The sequence below is a fragment of the Uloborus diversus genome, chromosome 1 (genome assembly GCF_026930045.1).
Source record: "Uloborus diversus isolate 005 chromosome 1, Udiv.v.3.1, whole genome shotgun sequence".
In the NCBI taxonomy this organism is placed as follows: domain Eukaryota; kingdom Metazoa; phylum Arthropoda; class Arachnida; order Araneae; family Uloboridae; genus Uloborus; species Uloborus diversus.
In genome coordinates this window covers 204,584,659-204,607,251 of record NC_072731.1, presented here as the reverse complement: position 1 = coordinate 204,607,251, position 22,593 = coordinate 204,584,659, and the positions used below count along the sequence as shown (strand labels likewise).

General features: G+C 31.0%; 2 protein-coding genes across 3 annotated transcripts in view; one reads left to right on the top strand and one right to left on the bottom strand.

Moving 5' to 3' along the window:
* Positions 1-206: 206 nt before the first annotated feature.
* Positions 207-21,693, bottom strand: LOC129224455 (S-formylglutathione hydrolase-like). Its single transcript, XM_054858912.1, has 8 exons — positions 21,655-21,693; positions 18,642-18,809; positions 16,500-16,598; positions 13,700-13,824; positions 12,919-12,980; positions 6,944-7,163; positions 5,131-5,229; positions 207-398 (listed from the first exon to the last, which is right to left on the bottom strand). Exons 1-8 carry the CDS (start codon positions 21,665-21,667, stop codon positions 321-323), a joined length of 864 nt encoding a protein of 287 aa, XP_054714887.1. The 5' UTR covers positions 21,668-21,693; the 3' UTR covers positions 207-320.
* A 373-nt stretch (positions 21,694-22,066) lies between these two features.
* Positions 22,067-22,593, top strand: part of LOC129234141 (E3 ubiquitin-protein ligase BRE1A-like) — a 78,046-nt gene continuing 77,519 nt past the window's right edge. For both annotated transcript variants that reach the window (XM_054868035.1, XM_054868034.1), the window contains exon 1: positions 22,067-22,247. The gene's annotated coding sequence lies outside the window, so the exon portion shown is untranslated. The remainder of the gene's footprint in view (positions 22,248-22,593) is intronic.

Below are 22,593 nucleotides of genomic sequence, written 5' to 3'. Positions count from 1 at the left end.
TTGAAAGCAAATATAACTTATTTCATCAATTATTAAGCAAGTTATATTTGTTTACACAGAAAGCTCTGTTTGATTTTACAGTTCAAAATAAAATCTTAAGTGCATCTATACATAGTTATTTTCTCATTCTTTTATAATGAACTAAAAATTATAGTTAAAATAATAGAACAAAAATGATAATTGACAAAAGAATTAAATTCAAAATGTATGTAAAAAGGTTCATTTTATTTGAAGTACAAAAGGTAAGTTTTTTATGATTCATTTTCTGTAACAAAAATGGCACTTGCATAGTGTTTTTGCAAAGTTTTTCTTAGCTTGCTTCAGCATAGTTTTTTAGCATGATACTCAAAATGTTCTCTTAGGTATGTTGAAATGAAGTAAAAGCTATGATCATACCCCTAAAAACAAACACAAACGATTAAAACTTGGCAATTTTATTCATAAAAACACTTTATAACTAAGAACAAAATTCGCTACAATTTTTCATTGTAGAACATAATGGGACATTTGCTCAGAAATGCTTAATCTGTAACTTAATTGTGTATCAATGGAAGAAATTTTAAACTAATTCAATGCTTTAAAACTAATTAAAAGTTATAAAAGTCCATTAAAACAAAGTTCATTACAACAAACTAAACAGTTTGAAAATAAATAACAATAAATATCTTATACTTAGGGAAAATGTAAAGATAAAGGTAATGTTTGTAAAAATCAACTTAAGAATAATGATGATGTCTAGACATCATCATAATTCTTCTGCAGATAATTATAAATATTAAACATTCCACATGACTATTTTTTGATTAAGTTTTGTTAGCTTCACTCAGAGACCAATAGAACTTTTAGAATGTAATCACAAAAGCTACAAGTTTCTAAATTTATTTTTCTCCATTGACACGTTTTGCTTCTAGGATTTAAAAAAAAAAAAAAATCCAGGAGCAGAGAGTGGTTTAGAGTCCAATATTTTCTCACCTACCAGAATCCTAAATATTGTTTGTGATATTCTAGCTTAAAATTGTGAATCAGAATAAAAATCAACTATTTCCACTCATAAATTAGCAGTAATATTTTTGTTTATCATAACTGCAATTTCTTGCAATATTTCAGAAATATTATTAACAAATAGACTTTAAACTGATTGGCTGAGCTTGATGAAAATGAAAAAATCCAATTTTGAACTTGCTTTTAAGTTCAGTGTTGATATTCAGAATATTTACTTTGATTTTATTGTATATTTTAATATAAATACTTTAAATTTGTGAAGTAAATTTGTAGAGTAAAGAATCTTTAGACATTTCATGATTCAGTTGATAAAGTGAGTCACGTCAAAAAAAAAAAGCAAAAATTTTTGAGTTTTAACCCCCCACCACCACCCCCACTACGTAGAATATTTTCCTGGCTGCATCACTGCCTGCGCTAATACTTTCCTTCACACCATATTTTATGGAGTAGCTCTATCTCAAGATCAACTTTTTGATTTTGTTAAATAATTCCTTATTCGTTAATCATCCTGGATAAAGTGGCTGCGAATAACCAAAAATAAAGTGGCTTAAAATTGCCTTACAACACAAACTAAAAGTTTAAATTTTCTGGTCGATTGTCTGCTGTTAGGTACACTCACATCACTGAAAAATCTACAGGAGAGACGTGACATCACATGCAGTTCTTGACACCCAAGTAATTTCTACCCCCTACTAATGATGTGGATCGGGTAAATACCCAGCGGGTAGGTAAATATTTTTTGGGTATTTACCCAAGGCCTGGGTAAATACCCCAAAACTGAGTATTTTACAAAAAAAAAAAATGCAAAAAGTGAATGGGGTTTTTAAAAAAAAAATCTAAATATGAAATATTTGGTAAAACTGATACATACATATGTATTACACAGTTTATGATATTTTTTATTGAAAGACTTGATGAAATTATGAAAGAAACACACCGTGAACCAAAGAATCTTTCTTTACAATGCCATAATTGGAGAAGTATAAGCAATTCAATGATGAACTTCAGGATTTCAAAGTCACAATCTAGGTTAGTCATATCCAAAATGAAAAAAAAAAAAAGCATGAGGGATGTTTGGAAGAATAAACTGAGAAGTTATTAAGACTATGATGTTATTTATTTAATTGCTGTTTAAGTGATAATGTGGCAATTGTAAAACAGTTTTCACATTATAAGCAAAAAAAAAAAAAAAAAAAAAAATTTCCAGTGTAAATCACTTTTTCTGTTGCATACAATTGAAATTGTGAAAACGATAAAACAAAGCTGTGTATTACAAGCAATGTTCGTCAAAATTCAAAACCAAGAGGTGGCGAAATCTGCTACTTTTTTTAAACTTCCAGTGAAAATCTAGATAGGGCAGTTATTTGTACTGTTTCCAAAGCTTAAAAGCTAACAAGTTTGTACTTCAAACTCTAACAGTCAGTGAATCACAGTTGTCCAGTGAATTTAAGAAAAGGCTCCTAGATGATGAAGTTTTTTGGCTTCATGTTGATAAAATGGTTCATATTTTAGAACCAATGGTGAAGTTGATTTTATCTCTTGAGTTAAATGATCTGCAAATACATTTGGTCTATAGGCAGTTCAACAAATTACAGATTACATTACTGGAACAGCTTCCCATGTCCCCTTTTCAAAAAAATGAAGAAAGAGAAATTTTGAATAAGTTTAAAGAAAGGAAAGAATTTGGCATTGGTTCAATTCATCTTGCTGCAGATATTTTGGATCCAATGATGCAAGGCGGGGATCTGAAACCACCTGATCTGCCCAATGGTTTAACGTTTATCTATCAAGTTGTGAAGCATATGAAATTAGATAGTGTTCAACTGAAGACTGAACTTGTTCATTATAGGAAAAAGACTGGGATATGGGGAAGGAAAATATTGTGGGAAGGATTAGACAGTATGAATATTTTGTTATGGTGGAGAAATTTACTTGGAACCAGTGTAATAGTAGAAGTGGCTTTGTGAATTTTAAGTGCTCATGCCATGCAGGGACATATTACTGGGTTGTAAAGACTAGAACCTTAAAAAAATTGATGTTTGCTTTTTTTTTTGTAACCAGTTAAGCTTTTTACTTTTTGTAGAATGGCTTTTTATATCTGAAATTTGGCTATCAACATTGATTAGGTATATCCAACACTTTTAATGTGAATACAGTGAAACCTGTGTAAGTTGACCACTTGCGGTGCAGTACTTTGGTGGTCAACTTATAAAGGGTGGTAATGATTTTTTTTTTTTTGTCATTTCCTTGCACCATGGACCATGTATTCATTTCTGGAATCATTGCCACTTACTCTTTCTGTTTAAGTCACTTTTATTGTTTAACATTACTTTGAAACAATAATTAAAAAAGTTATTCAAATATTTTTGCTTTTTTTCCTCGTTTTTTACTAAATTAGACATTGTAGTTTTAGAAATTCCGCATGTGTCAGCTAATTTTCGCCAACTTTCTTCCTTTTCATATAATTTTAATATTCATACTTTTTATCAATCTCAAGTTCAACTAACTTTCTTTTCGAAACCATTTTATGTAAAACTTTTACACAAAGAGCAACAAGTTGGACTCTCCTAGTTCATAAAGGCAGTTGAAAATGAAAATATCCTATCTCTTAATCCCTTGCACCAGAAATAAGTAACTTTTCTCTTTAGCACAATTCTAGTGTTGCCTCAAAATATTCCTACTGGAAGAAAAGACTTCGTACTTTTTCTACTGACACCAGTTTTTTATTTTCATTGAACAGAGAGTACAAAAAGCAATCTCAAATAGAACAACCAAAGAAAAACAAGTTCGGAGAATTAGGAGCAGCATAAGCTTTATGCTGTTGTTTTATTTAGTTGGTAAAATGCTGGTCTAAAGCATCAAAATTATTCTTGGAAAGCTATAAAAAATAATAATAATAAAAGAAAATAATTTGCTTGATTAAGTTTAAAAAAAAAACCCTAGTGGTCAACTTACAAAGGGTTTTTTACTCCGAACCAAATTTGGTGTACATTAGTGGTCAAGATAGACAGGTGGTCAAGATAGAGAGGTGGTCAAGTTACAGAGGTTTTCCTTCATTATATAAGATAGGTCCAATTCTGTTCCCGACAAAAGCGGTCAACATAGACAGGTGGTCAACTTTACAGGTTTTACTGTATCATATTAGATTGCTAAGTTGTTTCACACAATAATTCTTTAAATATATGATAAAAGTACAATTTTTGGGCAAAAATTTATTGTTTTGTATATGGTTGGTTATATATATACATAGTGGAATAGACAGAAAAGTATTTTAGTCGAATATAAATTTCTGAAATAAATACCCGGGTAAATACCCATTTTGGGTATTTACCCGGGTATATACCCTGGGTATTTACCCCTAAAAATAAATACCCAGGTATTTTACATCACTACCCCCTACACATGTTAACAATATATGAACAAGACTCAGGATAAAAACTTAAATCAATTTTTAGGAAACTTTCTTTTTTTCTGAAAAAATGTAGAGTTTAATAAAATTTTAGGATATATGGTTAAAGTACAAAATACTAAAACATTTTTGAACAGTTAAAAAATAAGAATTTTTGAAAAATTAAAACTCCAACTTTTCACTGTTATGTACTTGATGGGTGTTCGCCGTGTGGGACTCTGATCAGAACTCCAGACCTTCTGGTTTTGATTTGGATACCTTATCTATTAGATTACCCATGGTCCAGCTTCTTTGTGAGGGTTTCCGAGTATCTGAGATGCAAAACTTATTCTGCAGCGAAGAAAGGACACTCCCAAAGAAAGTTATACAAATTTTTGCAATTTTGTACTTTAATAATGGTGATTTTATTATTTATATAATTGCATGATGATACTCAGAAAAGTTGCAAAATGTGAAATTCATGTTTTTTTTTTTGTTTTTTAAATTGTAAAACAGGTTTCCAAAATATTGTTAATGATTGTTAATGTCCATAACTACAGTAAAAATATGAATGATTGGTGTAGCATAAAATATCCCTTTTTTTTTTTTGTAACTTTAAGCATCATAATAGAAATACTGCAGCATTGGTTGTATTTTACCTGTGACAAATAATCATTTTGTATCAAAATGGTCTTCTGTTATTTAAACTTTTGTAATTGAAAAAAATAATAGCAACTTACGTGACGCATTTTTAAGTCTGGCTTTATCTTTGTTCCTTTGCAAGCAGCAGTAAAATGTTCAGGCTTCAACTGTTTCTCTAAAAACTGATCTTCAGTACCCTATGAAAAGTACAATTTAGGAGATGATTATGAAAACAGTACACAAAAAGAAACAGCAAACTGTTTCTCTCTTTACCTCTTAAACACTTTTTTCATTCATTTTTTTAATATGATAAATACTAGCTTTTGCATATTGTTTTTTAAACTATATATTTTTTCTGTGAATGAGGATTTTGCTGTGAATTTGGCTATTAAATGGTTTAAGATATCTATAAAATTTACACTACGCATTTTTTCTTATAGCTAAGGCAATTTGTGTATAGTTAAATAAACTGCAATAACAAAAAGTTTTCCAAAATTTTATTGAAACATAATTTTTAATTAAAACAGGGTTCATACTCATTTTTAAAAGTGAAAATTAAGGACTTTTTAAGGACTCGCAAAAAATGTAAGGACTCATCGGAAATAATTAGACAAGTTTATGTACACCATTTCAAAGTTTACCAGGTTGGCAAAGCATTTGATACATATTATGTTACACATGCATAAATGTTCCCAAAATGCAGAGAGGCACAATTAACTGCAATGCCCCATTATCTGTGAATTATATTTTTAAATTTCATACATCACAGGGATGAGAGTGGTCAGAGAGAGCAAAATGGAAGAAATACAAAAAAAAAAAAAAAAAAAAACTAAACTCATGCAGAAAAGGCATGAAATCAAAATAGCCCCTGGAGTCCATGAGATTCTAAAACTCAACAAAAAATATGTCTAATTTACCAGTTTCAAAGATAACATGAAATGTTTTCCCTATTAATAATGTTTGAAATAATTGGGTAGTAATTAATACAATAAATGGCACATGTTGTTCTTCATCATTGTTGTTGTTCATCATCTTCTCTTTCATTGTATTTATTTAAAAAAAAAAGATCAGGAAAAAAGGGATAACTGTAGAAAAACAACTAACATCCATTTTGTATAAAGTTGCTGAATTGCACCATTTTTGCAAGTTTGTTTATTTCTATATAAATTTAAATTTTGAAAGAGAGGCAGCAATGTCTAACCCCAGAGTCCTCAAATTAAGGGTTGAGGGAGCCAGAGTTTAATCTTGGCTGCATCACTCAAATAATATCAATATGTCATATTTTTTAGAGAAAAGTAATTAAAAACATTTGAATTTAAAGTATTAAAAATGAGAAAGTAAATTTTGCAATTAGGTTTGTTAGTAAAGTAAAAATTTACAACAGAGTGAAAAATCTAAGTTTTCCATTCGTGGTACAAAATACTTTTCACAGTTTGAATTGAATAAAAATATAAATAATTGGTTATTCTATTTGGAACTCAAAATTTGGTTTTAAAAACTTCATAATACTATTTCAGGATCAAAAGAACAACATGAAGTTGCTTCATTTAATCATGAAATTCCATAAAATTTTACAGACTGTAATGACTAAACCATTAGAGATTCACCATAAATATTTTGAACTCTTTCTTAAATACACCAGTCTAAAGTCATATCAATTGAGTTCAATCATTCATCAGACAAAAAAAAAATGACATTACACACCAATTGGTGTGTAAATGTGTTACTATAAGAAATAAAATCAGAACAATTATAAAGCACATTGATTATTAACTCGATTTTATTTACAACTAAAAATTTCTACATAAAAAGATTTTTAAATTAAAAAAGTAAAATTTGCTAAGAGTTGTACATAATCAAATGCATAATCTGTATTTCATAAATCTTATTTTTTTAGTTGAGATATTTTACCTGATCTATGAGGATATCCAATGATGGTCCAGCATATTCCTTGGCTAGCTCGGTGGCATCATAATCCTTCCATAAATTCTGATTTGAACCTAGGTAACCAGTGAATGCCTTTTGCCCCCATGGACTGTCAATAGGATTACTAATAGGAGCAAATGCAGATACACTCAGGAACATGCCAGGATTTTTTATAGCACATATTAAGGCACCGTGACCTCCCATACTGGAAATATAAAAATGTACATATTTATAGTAAATATTTGTTTAATGGCAAAATTTTATAAGTTGTTATTTTTTCATTAAAACTTTTACTACAAAGAAAAATACTCAGGTAATAATTGTAGAAATCTCCAAAGTGTCATTAAGAATTCGATAGAACATTTCAAACTAGAACAAATACTTAAAATGTATTCATTACATCAGATAACTAGTTAAGGCTGGTAATTCTATATTCTAATACTTAATTCGCAGCTATTTCCTTGGAAAAGGCAATAAACTCCATTTAAAAGATTCATGTGGTATGAGGCAGTAATAACCAAAGGGATGTAAGTGAAACAATTAAAAATTTGCAGATAACCAGGACAAGTAATAGAAGAACCTCTCCTCTGCTTTGGGGCAAGAAATAGAACTAGTTGTCCTGGTAGGTGCAGCTATGCAGCATGATTTAGAAAAAAATTTCAATGAAAACCTACCTAGGATTTCAACTTCAAACGTATTTTATTCAAAATTTGAAAGCATCCACTACATCCCTTTGCTTCTCACTGCCGCATATGCAAGCTACAAAAAGGTTTTTACTGTATTATTAAATCCAAAGACATATTTAACATCTCTACAAGAGTATTTCACTCACTGAAAATCGGAAGTGCGCCTTGAAAATTTAGCCAAGTGTATTTTCACCCTATGTATTTTAATAAAATTTATCTTTGGAAAAAATAAGGGGGGGGGGGGGGGGGGGGAACAGCAATTACATATTTAAAAATATTACTCATGAATGTTTTGCTATATATTTAAATAAATGTTGAAAATCAAAATAATACTTATCTCTTCTTTCCCTGCCATATTCCATTTCATCCTACATCCCAAAAATGTTAATTTTCCCAAGGAATTAATTAATATCATTATGGACTTAACTGTTTTCATATTTTCACTGCTCCAAATTGGATTTTACTCCTCTAAAACATATCAAGGAGTATTTTCATGCCTTGAAAAACCCTAGAAATGTGTCTGATTAAGGTCTGATTTACTAAAAAAATCTCGGATTTTTTGTTTGATGAAAAATTGAAATAGTATTCATCTCTTTTCCCCCTGCCATGTTCCATTTCATCCTACATCCTTAGAAAGTTAGTTTTCCAAAGGAATTAAATATTATTTTGGACTTAACTGTTTTCATATTTTCACTACCCCAAAATGAATTTTACTCCTTTAAAAAATATCAATGAGTAGTTTCATGCCTGGAAAAAAACCCTAGCAATGTCTCTGATTAAGCTGATAATGAAAATTACAAAACAATAATTTTGATTATTTTCATTAAGAGCTTGTCCTGAACAGTGGTGTTTCCATAGGGTTATACTCCATATATGCTGTATACTCTCAAACATTTTTTAGATACATAGCGTATACCCTCAAGCTCCAAAAATTTTCATATTACAGTAAAAAACGTCTACAATGATGCTGTTGGGACCTAATAAAAATATCGTAATAGACAGGTTATCGTTATATAGACAGTTTGATATGCTGACATTTTGCTGGGGGCCAAAAAAAAAAAAAAAATTGTTATAGACAGGTTATCGTTATAGACAGTATCGTTGTACACAGGTTTCACTGTATGACATTTTATGTATATGATTGCATACGCATATTGTGCATGGTGGAGTACTGGGAGTAAACCCTCAGAAAAATTGATGGGAACATCACTGGTCCTGAAATACAATTAAACTAATTTTTTAGAAGCATTAACTTGTACATAATCATTTTCTTTTTTGAGGATCATGATCATATTGCACCTTTTGTTACCTGTAAACAACAGGACACTGTTTCAGTGGTTGCGTTTACACATATCAAACAACTAGACTTACTTTTTAAATACATTTTGGGTTGAATTTTAGAAAATACATATAATATATTATACATAAGTTAGAAATTTTATACTTCACGAGAAAAAAGAGGGAGGGGAACATCTTTTTCAAAATCCTGTCCAGAATTTTCTTAAGGTTTCTCTCGGTGAATTTTTAACTTTTTGCAAATGGGATTAATTTTTCAAAAAAGGGAATTTTTTTAGCATTTTTTTTTCTATGAAAAAGCCGATATAAGTCAGAAATCTCAAAGATAAATTGATCCAAGAAACAATATAGAGAGAATATATTAGTCATTTAATGTGATTGAGAACTACTAGATGAAGGTCATTTTTTGCTATTATGAAAGATGTGAAGGGCTCATTTTAACAATATGTATTTTATGAGGAATCCATTTATGACCTAAAACCCAATTTACAGAGAACTATTTTTGTTACAATCAGCTTGTAGGGTCTGGTGGGGTAAAGTGGTCATAAAATCGTAGGTTTCCAACTTAGGTGGATAATAAATGCAACAAATTCTTTAAACACTTCAACTTTTTTTGTTGTTATTTTACATTGCATTATTAAAGAACACGGTACATTGAATTTTAGGAAGAAAAGTATTGATTTTAGTAGTTTTATAGAACTTTCTTTTTCCTATGTTTTTATGACCACTTTACCCCATGGGGTGGGGGAAAGTGGTCATAGCATGGGGTAAAGTGGTCATAGTTAAAAATAGATGCAAAACCTTTATAAAGAACCCCAATACTTGTATATTTCAGTTGTTTTTATAGTTACAAGTATATTCACGAGTACATGCGTGTATACACGAATATATACGTGTCGTGTTATACACGAGTAAACACATTCCTATATGAGTAGATACATGTATACATCGGATACATGCATGCACGTGCCTACTCAAGTATATACGTGTATATACGAGTATATAAGCATGTATACATGATTACCTACAGGAGTGTATACGTGTCTACATGAGTACATACGTGTCACATGTATATATGTGTTACGTATATGTACGTGTCATGTGTTTATACGAGTATATACGCGTATAAACGAACATCATATGCGCGTCTGCACTTGTATCTCGAGAAAATACGTGCATACTTGAGTATATATGTGTATAGTAGACGTACATACGCATATATAAGTGGACAAACGTACATATACGAGTATACACGAGTTAATTCGTGGATACATCCAGTTCGTCTTTGTACGTGTCTACTCACGTATATATAATATGGAAGCACGAGTACATACGCACGTATACGTGTAAACACGATTATATACCTGTATAGACGTATAGACGTACATTTACGTGTATACACCAGTACATGTATGTATACACGAGAATATACGCTTATATACATGTTGGCCTACAGAGTGAATCTAAGCTCTTGGGCAAAATCAAAGGGCTGTGAGAGGGGAGGATAAGAAGCAAAGAATCATTAGGACGTTATAATCACTGACGCGCTACATGCACACGAAGCCAGAAACTGATGGATGCAAAGCAGGGCACAAATTTGTTGCACAAAGATGATTTCACCTAACATTTTAGTTTTTAAGAAATATTTAAAGCAGTTGTTGAAAGTTACGGTCTGTAGTAGCTTTAATACACGTATCGCAACAAAGGCGCAGCGGCTGATGAAAGTTTTTCAAAAGTCTCGTTATTGCAACAGAGAGGGATCTGTGAATGCGACGCTTGTATTACAGCCGAAGGCCGCAAATTTCATCAATCGCTTTAAAACTTTCTTAAGTAATAAAATGTTGTGTAAAATTGTATTTGTGTTATATATATATATATATATATATATATATATATATATATATATATATATATATATATATATATTTGTGACTTTTTTTGCATCCATCAATTTCTCACTTTGCGTGCATGTAGCGTGTCAGCATTGTGTTTGTGACCATATTTCCTTATTGATTCTTGCTTTTTATTCTCTCCTCTAACACCTTTTAATAATTTGCTCAAGAATATAAACTCACCCTGTATATCTTTATATTATATTGTATGTGTCTACTCGAGTACGTACGCGTATATTACGTACGTACGCGTATATGCGTGTCTACCTGAGTATATAAGTGTTCTTATATATACGAGTATAAGCGAGCATATACGTGTATAGTAGAATGTATAGCTGTATGGATTAAAAATACTTACAGATACCTAAATACGTATTTATTGGCGCATTTATGTGAATACGTCTATGTACATGTCTACACGAGTATATATGCGTATATATACGCATATACTCGTATATTTAACCCCGTTTACTGTAAAAAAATACATATTAAGTAAAATTAATATGTATCTTCCTTATACCTAAAGATTAAGTGACATTAGAAGAACAATATTCGTTAAGCCTAATATTATGACCACTTTACCCCATCTTACTTAAATTGTTCTAAAAAATTATGTAAAATAGATTCAGCTAACTGCTAATGAGTAAGAGTTCTTGAGACATGTAGGAAGCTTCCTGTATAGTTAATCTGTTCCAAATTCTAACAAACAAAATTTCCCAAGAATGTTAAAATAGGTGTTTAGATTTTAAAATTTTTCATATTCACGCAAAATATTTTTTTTTACCGAATTAAATTTTGCCAGTTGTAAAATTTCGTATTCAAAATGTAGTTTCTAACTGCCTTACTCTAAAGTAAAATTTTTACATTCATTCGAACATTTCTTTCCAAGCTATAGCCATTTATTTGACGTATGACCACTTTACCCCATTGACCACTTTCCCCCACCAGACCCTAGTTTCTCTAAAATATGAGTCCCAATTAAGTATTTCTTGCCAAACTATGATGAAGGGTAATAAAAGCTAAATTTTTGGCAGAAAAAAGGTACTTCACTTTTAAAAACATATTAGCTTAAAACATTTAGGGACTTATGACTACATACTCAGCCTGTTTTGCACTCATAGTGTTCTGTTTCATGGCTATCTGGAACTACGATCATATTTCAAACATTCATACTTCTTTAGAATTTTTTACATATAAATGGTGGACTATCACATTTTTCAAATCTAACAAGAAACTAAACAACATTTCTTTTAATGCAGGATAACCAATACAGTCAACCCTCGTTTATCGCGGTTAATTCGTTCCAGGCTTGACCGCGATAACTGAATTTCTGAGAAGTAGGATTCTGTATTTATAAACCGAAAATTTTCCTAACTAAAGCGCATAAACTTATTTAGGACAATTTAAATAGGTTTTTAACATAGTTTGAGCCCTCTAGACATGAAACAGCACCCTTACCCACCATTTCATTTGCATTACTTATTATATTACACAAAATATGAGAAAATGAGATATATTAGACGTAATAGATATCACATAGTTATTATTGGGAAATAAAACTCTATACACACATGCATTTCTTACACACTACTTTAATCTATAAAAATAGCTTAACTTGTTCGATGAAGATTTAATTGCCAGTTAGTGACCGTATGTGCCCCAGTTCTTCTACATTTATCCTCATTAAAAGTATTGCGCATACAACTTAAAATGCTAGTACACTGTTCAACACCATTTACAGATTTATTTATCCTCTAGTGATTTATACTTTCCAGTTATAGTGTTTAACGGTTAGAATAAAATAGTGCTTCTCTACACTTTCTTCAGCGATTTTATACCTCCACTCCCTCAACCAGTACAACTACAGCCCCTCAGAAGAGCTCTTGAAAGACATATCTTGTTATTGTTTTGTAGGAAAAAGTTTATACGAGTGCATAAAAAAGGCTTGAAAAAAAGAAAAAAACGCGATGTAGTAAAGCCGCGAAAGTCGAAGCGCGAAGTAGCGAGGGACGACTGTAATGATTTAAATTAAATTGTGTTGCAAACAGTAGAAGTACATGAAATTGAAAATCAATTACAATATTACCTGTGCCCCATGATGGACACTTTCCCATTAGTAGGAAATGATTTTTCAATTACAGCAGGAAGCTAGAATCAGAGAGTAAATCATATTCAAATACTATTTCTAGCAATAAACAATGAAATTAATCTTTCTTTTTCAAGAAAAAAAAATGGAGAGAAAGAGAAAATTTTTAATGTATAAGAATCAACTAAGAACAGATTCTCTGCCAAACAATTTGAAACACTCAGTGCCAGATCTTCAAATTTTCTGAGTCGGGACAAGAACTTGAAACTGCCACAGTTACCCAGTTTCTTTCAAGTTTCTTTAAAGCAAATTTCAACGAAAGAAACACAGAAATAGGTTGAATATACTGCAAAGGAACCGTTGAAATAAAGCACTTTTCTGCTTGTCAAACGTTGCCAAAAACTATGATTAAACTATAAGTAAAATTATTGAATTTTAAGTGCTCTAACAATCAAATAATTCCCTCTCACCTGAAATGGGGAGAATTTCATTGTTGGTGACCTCAGAGCATTACCTGATCACAGATTTTTGGCGATTATGTTGTATAATTTATGACTATGTATAAAATCTTATGTCATATTTATTTGGCTTTAAATATGTTTATTGCAAATAAAATTCAATCTACAAATTATTTTTAATTTATTCTTTAATTATTTTGAAATGTTGCACTTTATCAAATATTCAAATTGCATTTTTTTTTTCGAAATCACTGGCTTCAATTACTGCTTAAATATTGCAAAGCGATAAAGACTGCTAGATTAAAACATAAAGATATACTCACTTCTTTTGTGACATATGAATACATTCTGTAGTTATTTTTCCACTTAGGTTCAGTGGCATCCACATAGAATCCAGCTCCAGTTCCAAAATCATAGTCTTCATCTTCTCCTTCAATTTTACACCCACCTATAAAAAATAAAAAGTTTAAACTCCAGTGTGGTTTTTGAAAAATAACATTTATCAGTTTCCAAACAAAAACTTCTCTTAATATTTAATGGAAAAATAAATTTCAACTAATTTGCACACAAAAAAACATTATAATTGCATGAAAACAGCTTTTGTCTCTGCTCAACTGAACTAATAGTCTCCACCCAGTGCCGGATCTTCAATTTTTCCCGAATCGAGACAAAAAGTTGAAACTGCCCCTTGCTGATATTCCTTCAAGTTTTTATAAAGAATTTTAAGGGAGGAAAACAAAATTCAGGTAAATCTGCTGCTTCCCCCCCCCCAGGGTTACTAGTTAGGGCAAGGGCTTTAGATTGCTCTCCTTAGCTCTGGCACTTTCCTCACCCGATTATCTCCAACCTTCACACTGCACTTCTCGCATGTATAAAACTAAGTTTGATAAACTAATAGATCTCAAATGTTAAAACTGAAGTAATTTGGGCTCAAAAATGTTTATGACTGCAGTGCAAATCCTGTAGTTATGTTTGGATATTCCTGGAGAGCCAGATAATAGATGATCAAGTTGATATTTGCCCTGTCAAGACAGCATTTTGGACTTAGAATAAATACAAAACTTGAGGGATGACAAACTTCAACTTTTTGTAGCCAGAGTTGACACAAAACTAAATCCTGAAAATAAAACCTGAAATTAGAGGTGCTGTTTGGTAACAATATGAAATAAATGTCGAACTCTTCTTCTTTTAATCGAGTTTCAGATTGACAATTTGTTGTCAAACTAAAGTTTTGGAACTTGATCCACATATGAAACCATAGTGAATCAATAGAAGAGCAAAGTGTTTTAGAAAATGTATGGAAATTAGTTACCTATTTTTTATAACATTCACATTTTAGAGATAAATGAATCAATGCTATCATGATCAATAATGCACTAAAACTAAGTCTAGTAATCCAAATCTATAATTACTTTAAAAATTTTATCAGGTTCTGAGTCCTTTGCCTTCACTTTCATGTTAATTATTCATCATATCTTGATGTTGACTTTGACCTTGAACTTTTATCTAGCATGACTTGAAATTTGGTTGCCAAAGGAACAGAAAAAACTTCCCTTACAAGAAACAAAGCAAAAAAAAAATCTTTTAATTTCTCTACCAATTACTGCACAATAGACTCCCAAAGCCACAAGAACACTTGTTGAGGCAGTGTGCAATTGAAGAGTAACACAATTGAAAATGAGTAGCTTGTTTTCTTTTGTTACATCGTTTGCACTTACATTGGGGCTGGACCCTAAACCGTTAAGAGAATTCATAACAGTCTACTTTCAGTGGATTTAGTTGAAGCAGTTTTTAACATTATTGTCCTCCTGTATTCGAATAAAATGAGCCATTCAATTTCTTTTATTAATTTTGATGAATTTAATGATTTCAGGTTTATACATTTTGTACAGTTTAAAATTTTATCTGTTTTTCCAAATATTAATTTCATTTAAGCCAAAAAGAATAATTTGCAGTTGTTTCCTTCAATAAGTTGCAGCTAGATTTCCTTTCAGTTTAGGTATTGTCCAACTACAACTTAGTCAATACTTTAAACCATTGAAAATTTTAAGTACTTTTCAAGAACCAATTTTTAAGTACTTTTAAGGGCCTCTAGTTGGAAAAAAGAAATTCAAGGACTTTTCAAAAACTAGAAATCTTCAGTATTGAAACAGTACATAATTTTTTGAAGACCAATAAAATGTGTAAGATGCTACAAACATAATTAAGGGGAAACTGTACATGCATTATTTTCCCCTGACTTAACATCATAAATAAGAGATTGTGACAAATGTTTATTAGCATTAGAGAATGCTGTTTTATGAAAACACAGTTTCCCATAATTTATCTACTGTTCTCAGCAGAATAATCAACAGATGAACCATTCAGCTTTATCACTCACGGTATTATGCCATTTAGAGAAAACAAATGCTCTTAAGAGAATCTTTTATAATTAGATCTATCTGGCTAAAATCTTTTTCACTTTCATATACTTTGCGACGAAACCATTGGAAATCCCAAAGTTTCTGGTAATGTATTCAAATAGAAAGAAGATTCAGCTTCCTGAATCAAATGCTATAACTTAAAAATTATTTAAAAAAAATAAAAAAATAAAAATAAAAATAAAACATGAACTAAACAGCAAAAATAATTGGTCATATTTATATAGGATTTCCAACCCAAATCTATAGATCAAATTTATTTTACAATTCCAGTAAAAAAAACAACTAAACTAAACACCAAATTATAAAATAAATGCTGGTTTTAACTACTACACAATAAACTGTTTTAATACTTAACTAATTATGTACAGTTTATTAATTTTTAATCCCCCTTTGAAGTCGGTGATTCTTATTAACTACTACCTAACCTGACTACTCGCTGAATCCTGAATTACACACTCATTTAACTAAACATGAAATCAGTCTTCAAAATCAAACCTAGTGAGTTAGATGACTAGTTTGTGCTCAAAATGATAGTTTGGTGACTAGTTGCATGTACCCCTCACAAATATTTTATGCCACCCTAGGGAGGCATCCCCACAGACTGGAAACCGCTACTTGAAAATAATAAAATTGCATAAGTTATACACTTAAGCTTTATTCTTTATTTTTATATTATATTTATTTATTTATTGTCACTCACGTGGACTGGTATCTGGACCCACAACAATTATTTCATGTTTTGAAGCATACTGTTGGAAGCCTGATTTTATGATGAAGTTTTCTTCTGTGCAAGTAAGACCTATATAACAAAAGCAAATTGTTCAAAATACGCAATTAACACAACTAAATATGTTACTCTTAAATAGGAACTTTGAAAGTATAAATTTAGTGATGCATTCAAAAATTGAGAAATTTCAGCCCATTTAATCATTAAGAGTTTTAGAAGGTATATGTTGCCTCCTTTTTTAGTTTTCATGCATAAAGGTCATTGAAACAATATTTTAAAGAACAGTGAGCAAACCGAACACAGACCAAGCCCTCTAACCATACTTTTAATTGAAATAACAGGATAAATTGCATTAGTTTAATTTAATAAAAATGATATTTATTTGTACCCTCATTTAAAAAAAAGTAAAATAAAATTAATAAATACAGCTGAACCTCGTTATCAGGTCAGCTTCGAGACTCTTCTAAATATCGTCATAGCCAGCACGTCATCTTAACCAGAATCGGTTAAAATTCATGGTTTAATGTTATTTGTATATATTCGACTAATGTAGTTTACAATTATTGGTCAATAATGCTAAAATCATTTACAAAAGTACTTTACTTATTTTTCTTAATTTCATTCAAAAGTGCTTTCCAATCAAGATTTATTGAATTTCTGAGTAAAATTTTTAATACTTGTACATACTTCAGTACTTCTCCTGAAGTACGAAAAAGTGTGTTTCCTCTAATTAAAACAATTAAATCAAAACAGTTAAAAGATTCTTCACTTTTAGCTCCAATCCGAAAGATTCTTTCAAAAATGAAGAAATGCTCTTATTCTTTTCTATACTTTAACACTAGAATTACGGAAGGGGTCATTTTAACCCCAATCAAACTTTTTTTGCTAACTACTCCTCTGTATTTTCATAAAAAGCTTAATCCTTCCTTGACTTTTCCTAAATAATAGTGCTGTGTAATACTAAAAAGTTTTCAAGAAAATTGTAATTCTTTTCAACCTAAACTAACGGGTTACAACTAAAAGTGCGGGCAGATGTCATTTTGATCCTTTTTGGAAAAAAAAAGAACTACAAATACATTTACTGATTTTAAAACAGAGTAGAAACTAAAAAATGTCTCTTAGAACATATCATTTTAAGAACTTGAAGTATTTATAATGTTTCTGTGCACAAAAGGAAACATTAGCCGCTAGCTTCTGAAATGCAACTGAAACAACGCTGGGTTTTTGAACTGCATTTTAACTTTTTTTAAACATTTCATTGTGAACCATGAAATCTTTTTAATTCTTTAAATCAACTGCCTTTATTAAAATAAGTTTATTTTCAACTAATTTTCACAAATATTTAACATTATGTAGGGAACTGTGCAGATTTTTCTCAAGGGTTAAAATGACCCCCCGCCATATTTCTAGGTATAAAAAGATCGCCGTAATTCTAGTGTTAAGGTTATGTGTCCCTTGTTAGTCTAATGACAGGAAGCTATCTCTTTATCTTGTGGGAGAAGCTTGCAATGACAAAACTGCAGCGAATGACCAACACAACAGCTACTGTGGTTGTTCTCTTCTCCTACTGCTTCTCTAGTTCAGTTTTGAAACCCTGCTGATTTGAATTCCATTTGACTGTCACTCATGTCAAAGGTTAAAATCTATCGCTTTCAAAACCTATGTAGGTACATGCCTTGTCATTCTTGAGGTAGCATGCATGAACTAGAATAACACAGGTTTGTTATCACTTCTCAGCAACTTCTTCTAAATGTTTTCATTATTTTGGTGGAAATATTTCAATTTTAAAGAAAATTTTGATCCTGTCTGAGCAGCCATGGTACCTAGTGTTTCATCCCAAAACAATTGTAGAATCCGAAGCCACTTAAAGTTAACATTATATGACAAAAGTTCAAGACTTCGAAAAAGTGCTGTGAGACTCGAAGTGTCGTGAAAGCTGGGTATTCACAACAAGAGGTTTGACTGTGGTAAATATTAAAAAGTAACTTGCAAGTTACATCATGTCTGCACATTCAATTTTCAGAATTTGCTTTCAAAGGTGCCTCAAACTTATGGGTAAGGGAAGTTCTCTATTTACTAAATGAAACACAGAATTTTATGAAGTGATAAACTCACCAGATAACCAATATAAAACTGGATATGTTTTGCCTGATTGGGTACCATTTGGCAAATAGACAGAAAACTTCATGTCACACTTTAATTCACTGCTGGAGTGTCTGAACACTTTCTGGTATCCATCAAAACACTTAGATGATGAAACCTCTGTTACTTCAGACATTGTGCCTAAAAGATCAAAAAAATTTTGTCTGTTAAGCAGCATTGGTGTACACATTTCCTCTGGTATTTTTCATATTGAATAATGATAAATGGGACTTGGTAGTTTTTAATTTTTTGATGAAATAATGAATCATGCTGTTCCTTTAACTATTTTAAAAACCAATTTTGAACTCTTAGCCAAAAATTTGGTTATTGTAAACAACTTTGTTTTTTATCAAAATAACGATAAGAAGCACTCGGTTTTCAACGTTTGCGCCTAGTGCCTCGAAAATTGTCCTAAAGTTTAGAAAATACCCCCTCAAACTCCAGATTTTAACTTAATGTAATGTATTTAGAGATATCTGGAGGCTAGATTATGAAAATAGGGCTTTAAAACGAAAATAGAGCTAGAAACAGTAAGACTCGAAGTGTGGTAGAACACTTACTCAGAAATTACGCAAAAAAAAGAAAGAAAAAGAATGAAATCTATTCCCAGACGTTTAAAAGGTGTTATGAATACTGTATGATATTCTACTAATTAATAACTTAATCAAAAGTTAAATTATTCAATAATATATAGATATTTTATAAAGTGTACGAAGACTTTTGTGAGATAAAATTTCCGGCACTTTTTGGTTTTTGATTTTTAAAAATTTAAGTTTTAATATTTTTTTTAAAAATTTCATGTAGTTTTGTTAAAAATTGATCACAGATCTTATAATAAATACCCATTCCGAAATATTAATTCTAACCAATGGATTGGGGCCTATTTCGTTGGAAGTCGTAGGTGTACGTAGACTTTTGGGAGCCACTGTAGGTCTTTAACCACCCCAAAACTTGTGAATAGGACAGAGAAGAGTCCTCGTTAGCCTCACGAATCATTTTGTTAGTCTCCTCAAGAGATTTTGTTGGTTAAGCAACAAAACTTAATTGCGTACCATTTTTCTCGTGACACGTTTGATGCGCAGAGGTTAACATTAACTTACTTCTGGCCACTTCCACAGCTCGGAGAACCCTGAGACTGGTTTTCCGGAAAACCTTAGGATCCCCCTCACCTAAACCAAGTAGTTCAATTATACTCCGACCAATAAAAGCGGCTTGGAAAAAACCATTGCATTACTTTCAGAATACACCTTGTATAACCAACCATATACAAAACAATAAATTTTTGCGCAAAAATTGTATTTTGATCTCATATTTAAAGAATTATTGTACGAAACAACTTAGCAATCTAATATGATATTCACATTAAATGTGTTGGGTATGCCTAATCAATGTTGATAGCCAAATTTCATTTATAAAAAGCCATTCTATTAAAAGTAAAAAGCTTACTGGTTACAAAAAAAAAGCAAATATCTTCTCCAATTATGACATTGAAAAGAAGGATTCTTTGGTTCAGGATATGTTTCTTTCAAAAATTCATCAAGTCTTTCAATAAAAAAATTATAAACTGTTTAATACATATGAATGTATCAGTTTTTCCAATTATTTCATATTAAGATTTAAAAAAAAAATCTCATTCACTTTTTGCATTTTTTTGCAAAATACCCAGTTTTTTGGTATTTACTCAGGCCTTGGGTAAATACGCCGGTAAATTCCCAAAAAATATTTACCTACCCACTGGGTATTTACCCAATCCACATCAGTACTCATAATAAAAATGAATCTATTACAGTCAGACCCCGATTTAACGAACCTCTATTTAACAAATTCTTTTTTCCCCCCCGACTAAAATAATGGCAAAAACCCATATTTACCAAATAATAAATCCCGAATTAAGGAATTATTTTAACGAACATTTTTTTTTAAATTATAAATTGGATTGTTTTCTAAATATTTTATCTATATTGCCTGAAATAGAAAAAGACTTTTCTTGAAATTAATTTTAAACGGGCGAGGGGGCAACTAACAAATATTCATTTTGATGCAGAAAGCAGTGATGAAACTCCTATTAAAAATTTATTTTTTCAAATGCTTTACATGGCCTGGAAACTGTAAAAACATATCTCATGCAGCAGACTGTAAATGACACAGTATTTTCTTCTCTCCATAAAGTCGGAAAAGAACTATTTTGAGTCAAGTATCAAGGAAATTGTCAGACATCTATTACTTAGTAGTAGTTTAAAATTTCAAATCAACTTGTGTGTAATAAGTCCTGAAATGCTGAATCAAAAGTGTATGTATTCAAATTGTGGATATTTTTGCACAGTTGCTGATTAGGGGTTTTAAACAAGGTAACTGCAGTTTCTTTAATTTTTTTTCTCACCCTGATATTACAGGATGAAATTGTTAAATCGGGGTCCGACTGTACTTGTTAATGATTTCATTTCAGTTCTTTAATACATACAGAACATTTCAGTGGCAAAAAATTGATTCCATCATGTTACGGGAACATTTTGACCGCCCTTTAACTAATAGTATTTTGCATCATATTTCGAGGAATAATTCAGCCTTCATTGTCCTAAGAACATCACTGTGTAAGGTTTGTGAACATTTCAAACAAACCTCAACCTCATGTAGAATATTTTACATCTATTCCTCATAACGCGGAAAAGATAAATGAACCTAAATCAGCGGTTCTAACGTTAAGAGCCATGTCTACTGCTGACGAAAATTGTAACACTGAAGTGGAGGTACGGTCTCACAGACAGCTTCTGAAGAATGCAATGAAATTTAAACCATATGCCTAAAGATACTGATTAGCAAGGGGGGTGTTCAAGGTCACAAAGGAAAAAGCTATTGGGGAAAAACCATTTAATCGGACTGAAAATGGAAAAGGGGTAATCGGATGAACTTTTCAGCGGTACGGTTTGGGAGACCGCACCTCCCCTGTTAAGGGAAAAAACTTTCAAAATCCACAAAAATGTCAAACTTGCAAATCTCATTTTTGGCGTAAATAATTTTATTTCGGTATCCCTGTTGATAAACTATTAAACCTCGGTTTAAGTTTCGAGCTTACCAAGACAAAAAATAAACAAACAGACTGATTGAAGTTCCAAGTCACATGATAGGAGATTAGCTGTATTTTTCCACTCTCTCCGTTTTTATTCACCTGTGTCTATTTTGAGCTGCGCATGTCTACATAAATGTTTAATGTCCAATATAATGCTCATAAGCTTTAAATAAAGGTAAATATTTTAGTATTACCTTTCAGAAAATCACACAGAGCTTTGATTAGCTTAAGTCTATCTTTCTTATTTTTCCTTCTCTATCGTTTTCTAATCATAACCGAAACTATTCTCTTTGGCATTTTCGTAATGGCAAATTGGCATCAAAATGTAATTTCTGATGTGTATTTAATCTTCTGTTGTGAAGACGAAATGTATTTTAAAAACAATTCAGATCATTTTTTTACTTAAAATTATGAGCTAAGTGCTCTTTAATGATATCGTTAAAAGTAAACTTATTCAATTTCACCTTGCATTCGTAAACAAATTGGAACCCTGCGTCCAAGCCAGCATCCAAGTATGTGATAACTATTTGGAATTTTACTTATAAAAAGGGAAAAAATGCTTGAAGCACGCAATAATAATCAATGTAAACCAACAACCGCATCAAATTATTCATTAAATACAATATCTGAACTAAATATGTTTGAGCACCTTAAGGGGGATGCTAGATTGATCAGATGTTATGAAACGATTTCGTTTCTGTTTGAAATTGTATGATTTACCAAATAAAGTTGAAGGTAATCAAACAAAGTTAAGATTGCATAAAATTGACCTAAACTAAGTGTTATCTGCTTGTTTGACAGACCTGTCATTTAAGGCGATCAGGATGCGTGATTCCCCCCCCCCCCCGAGCCCTGACT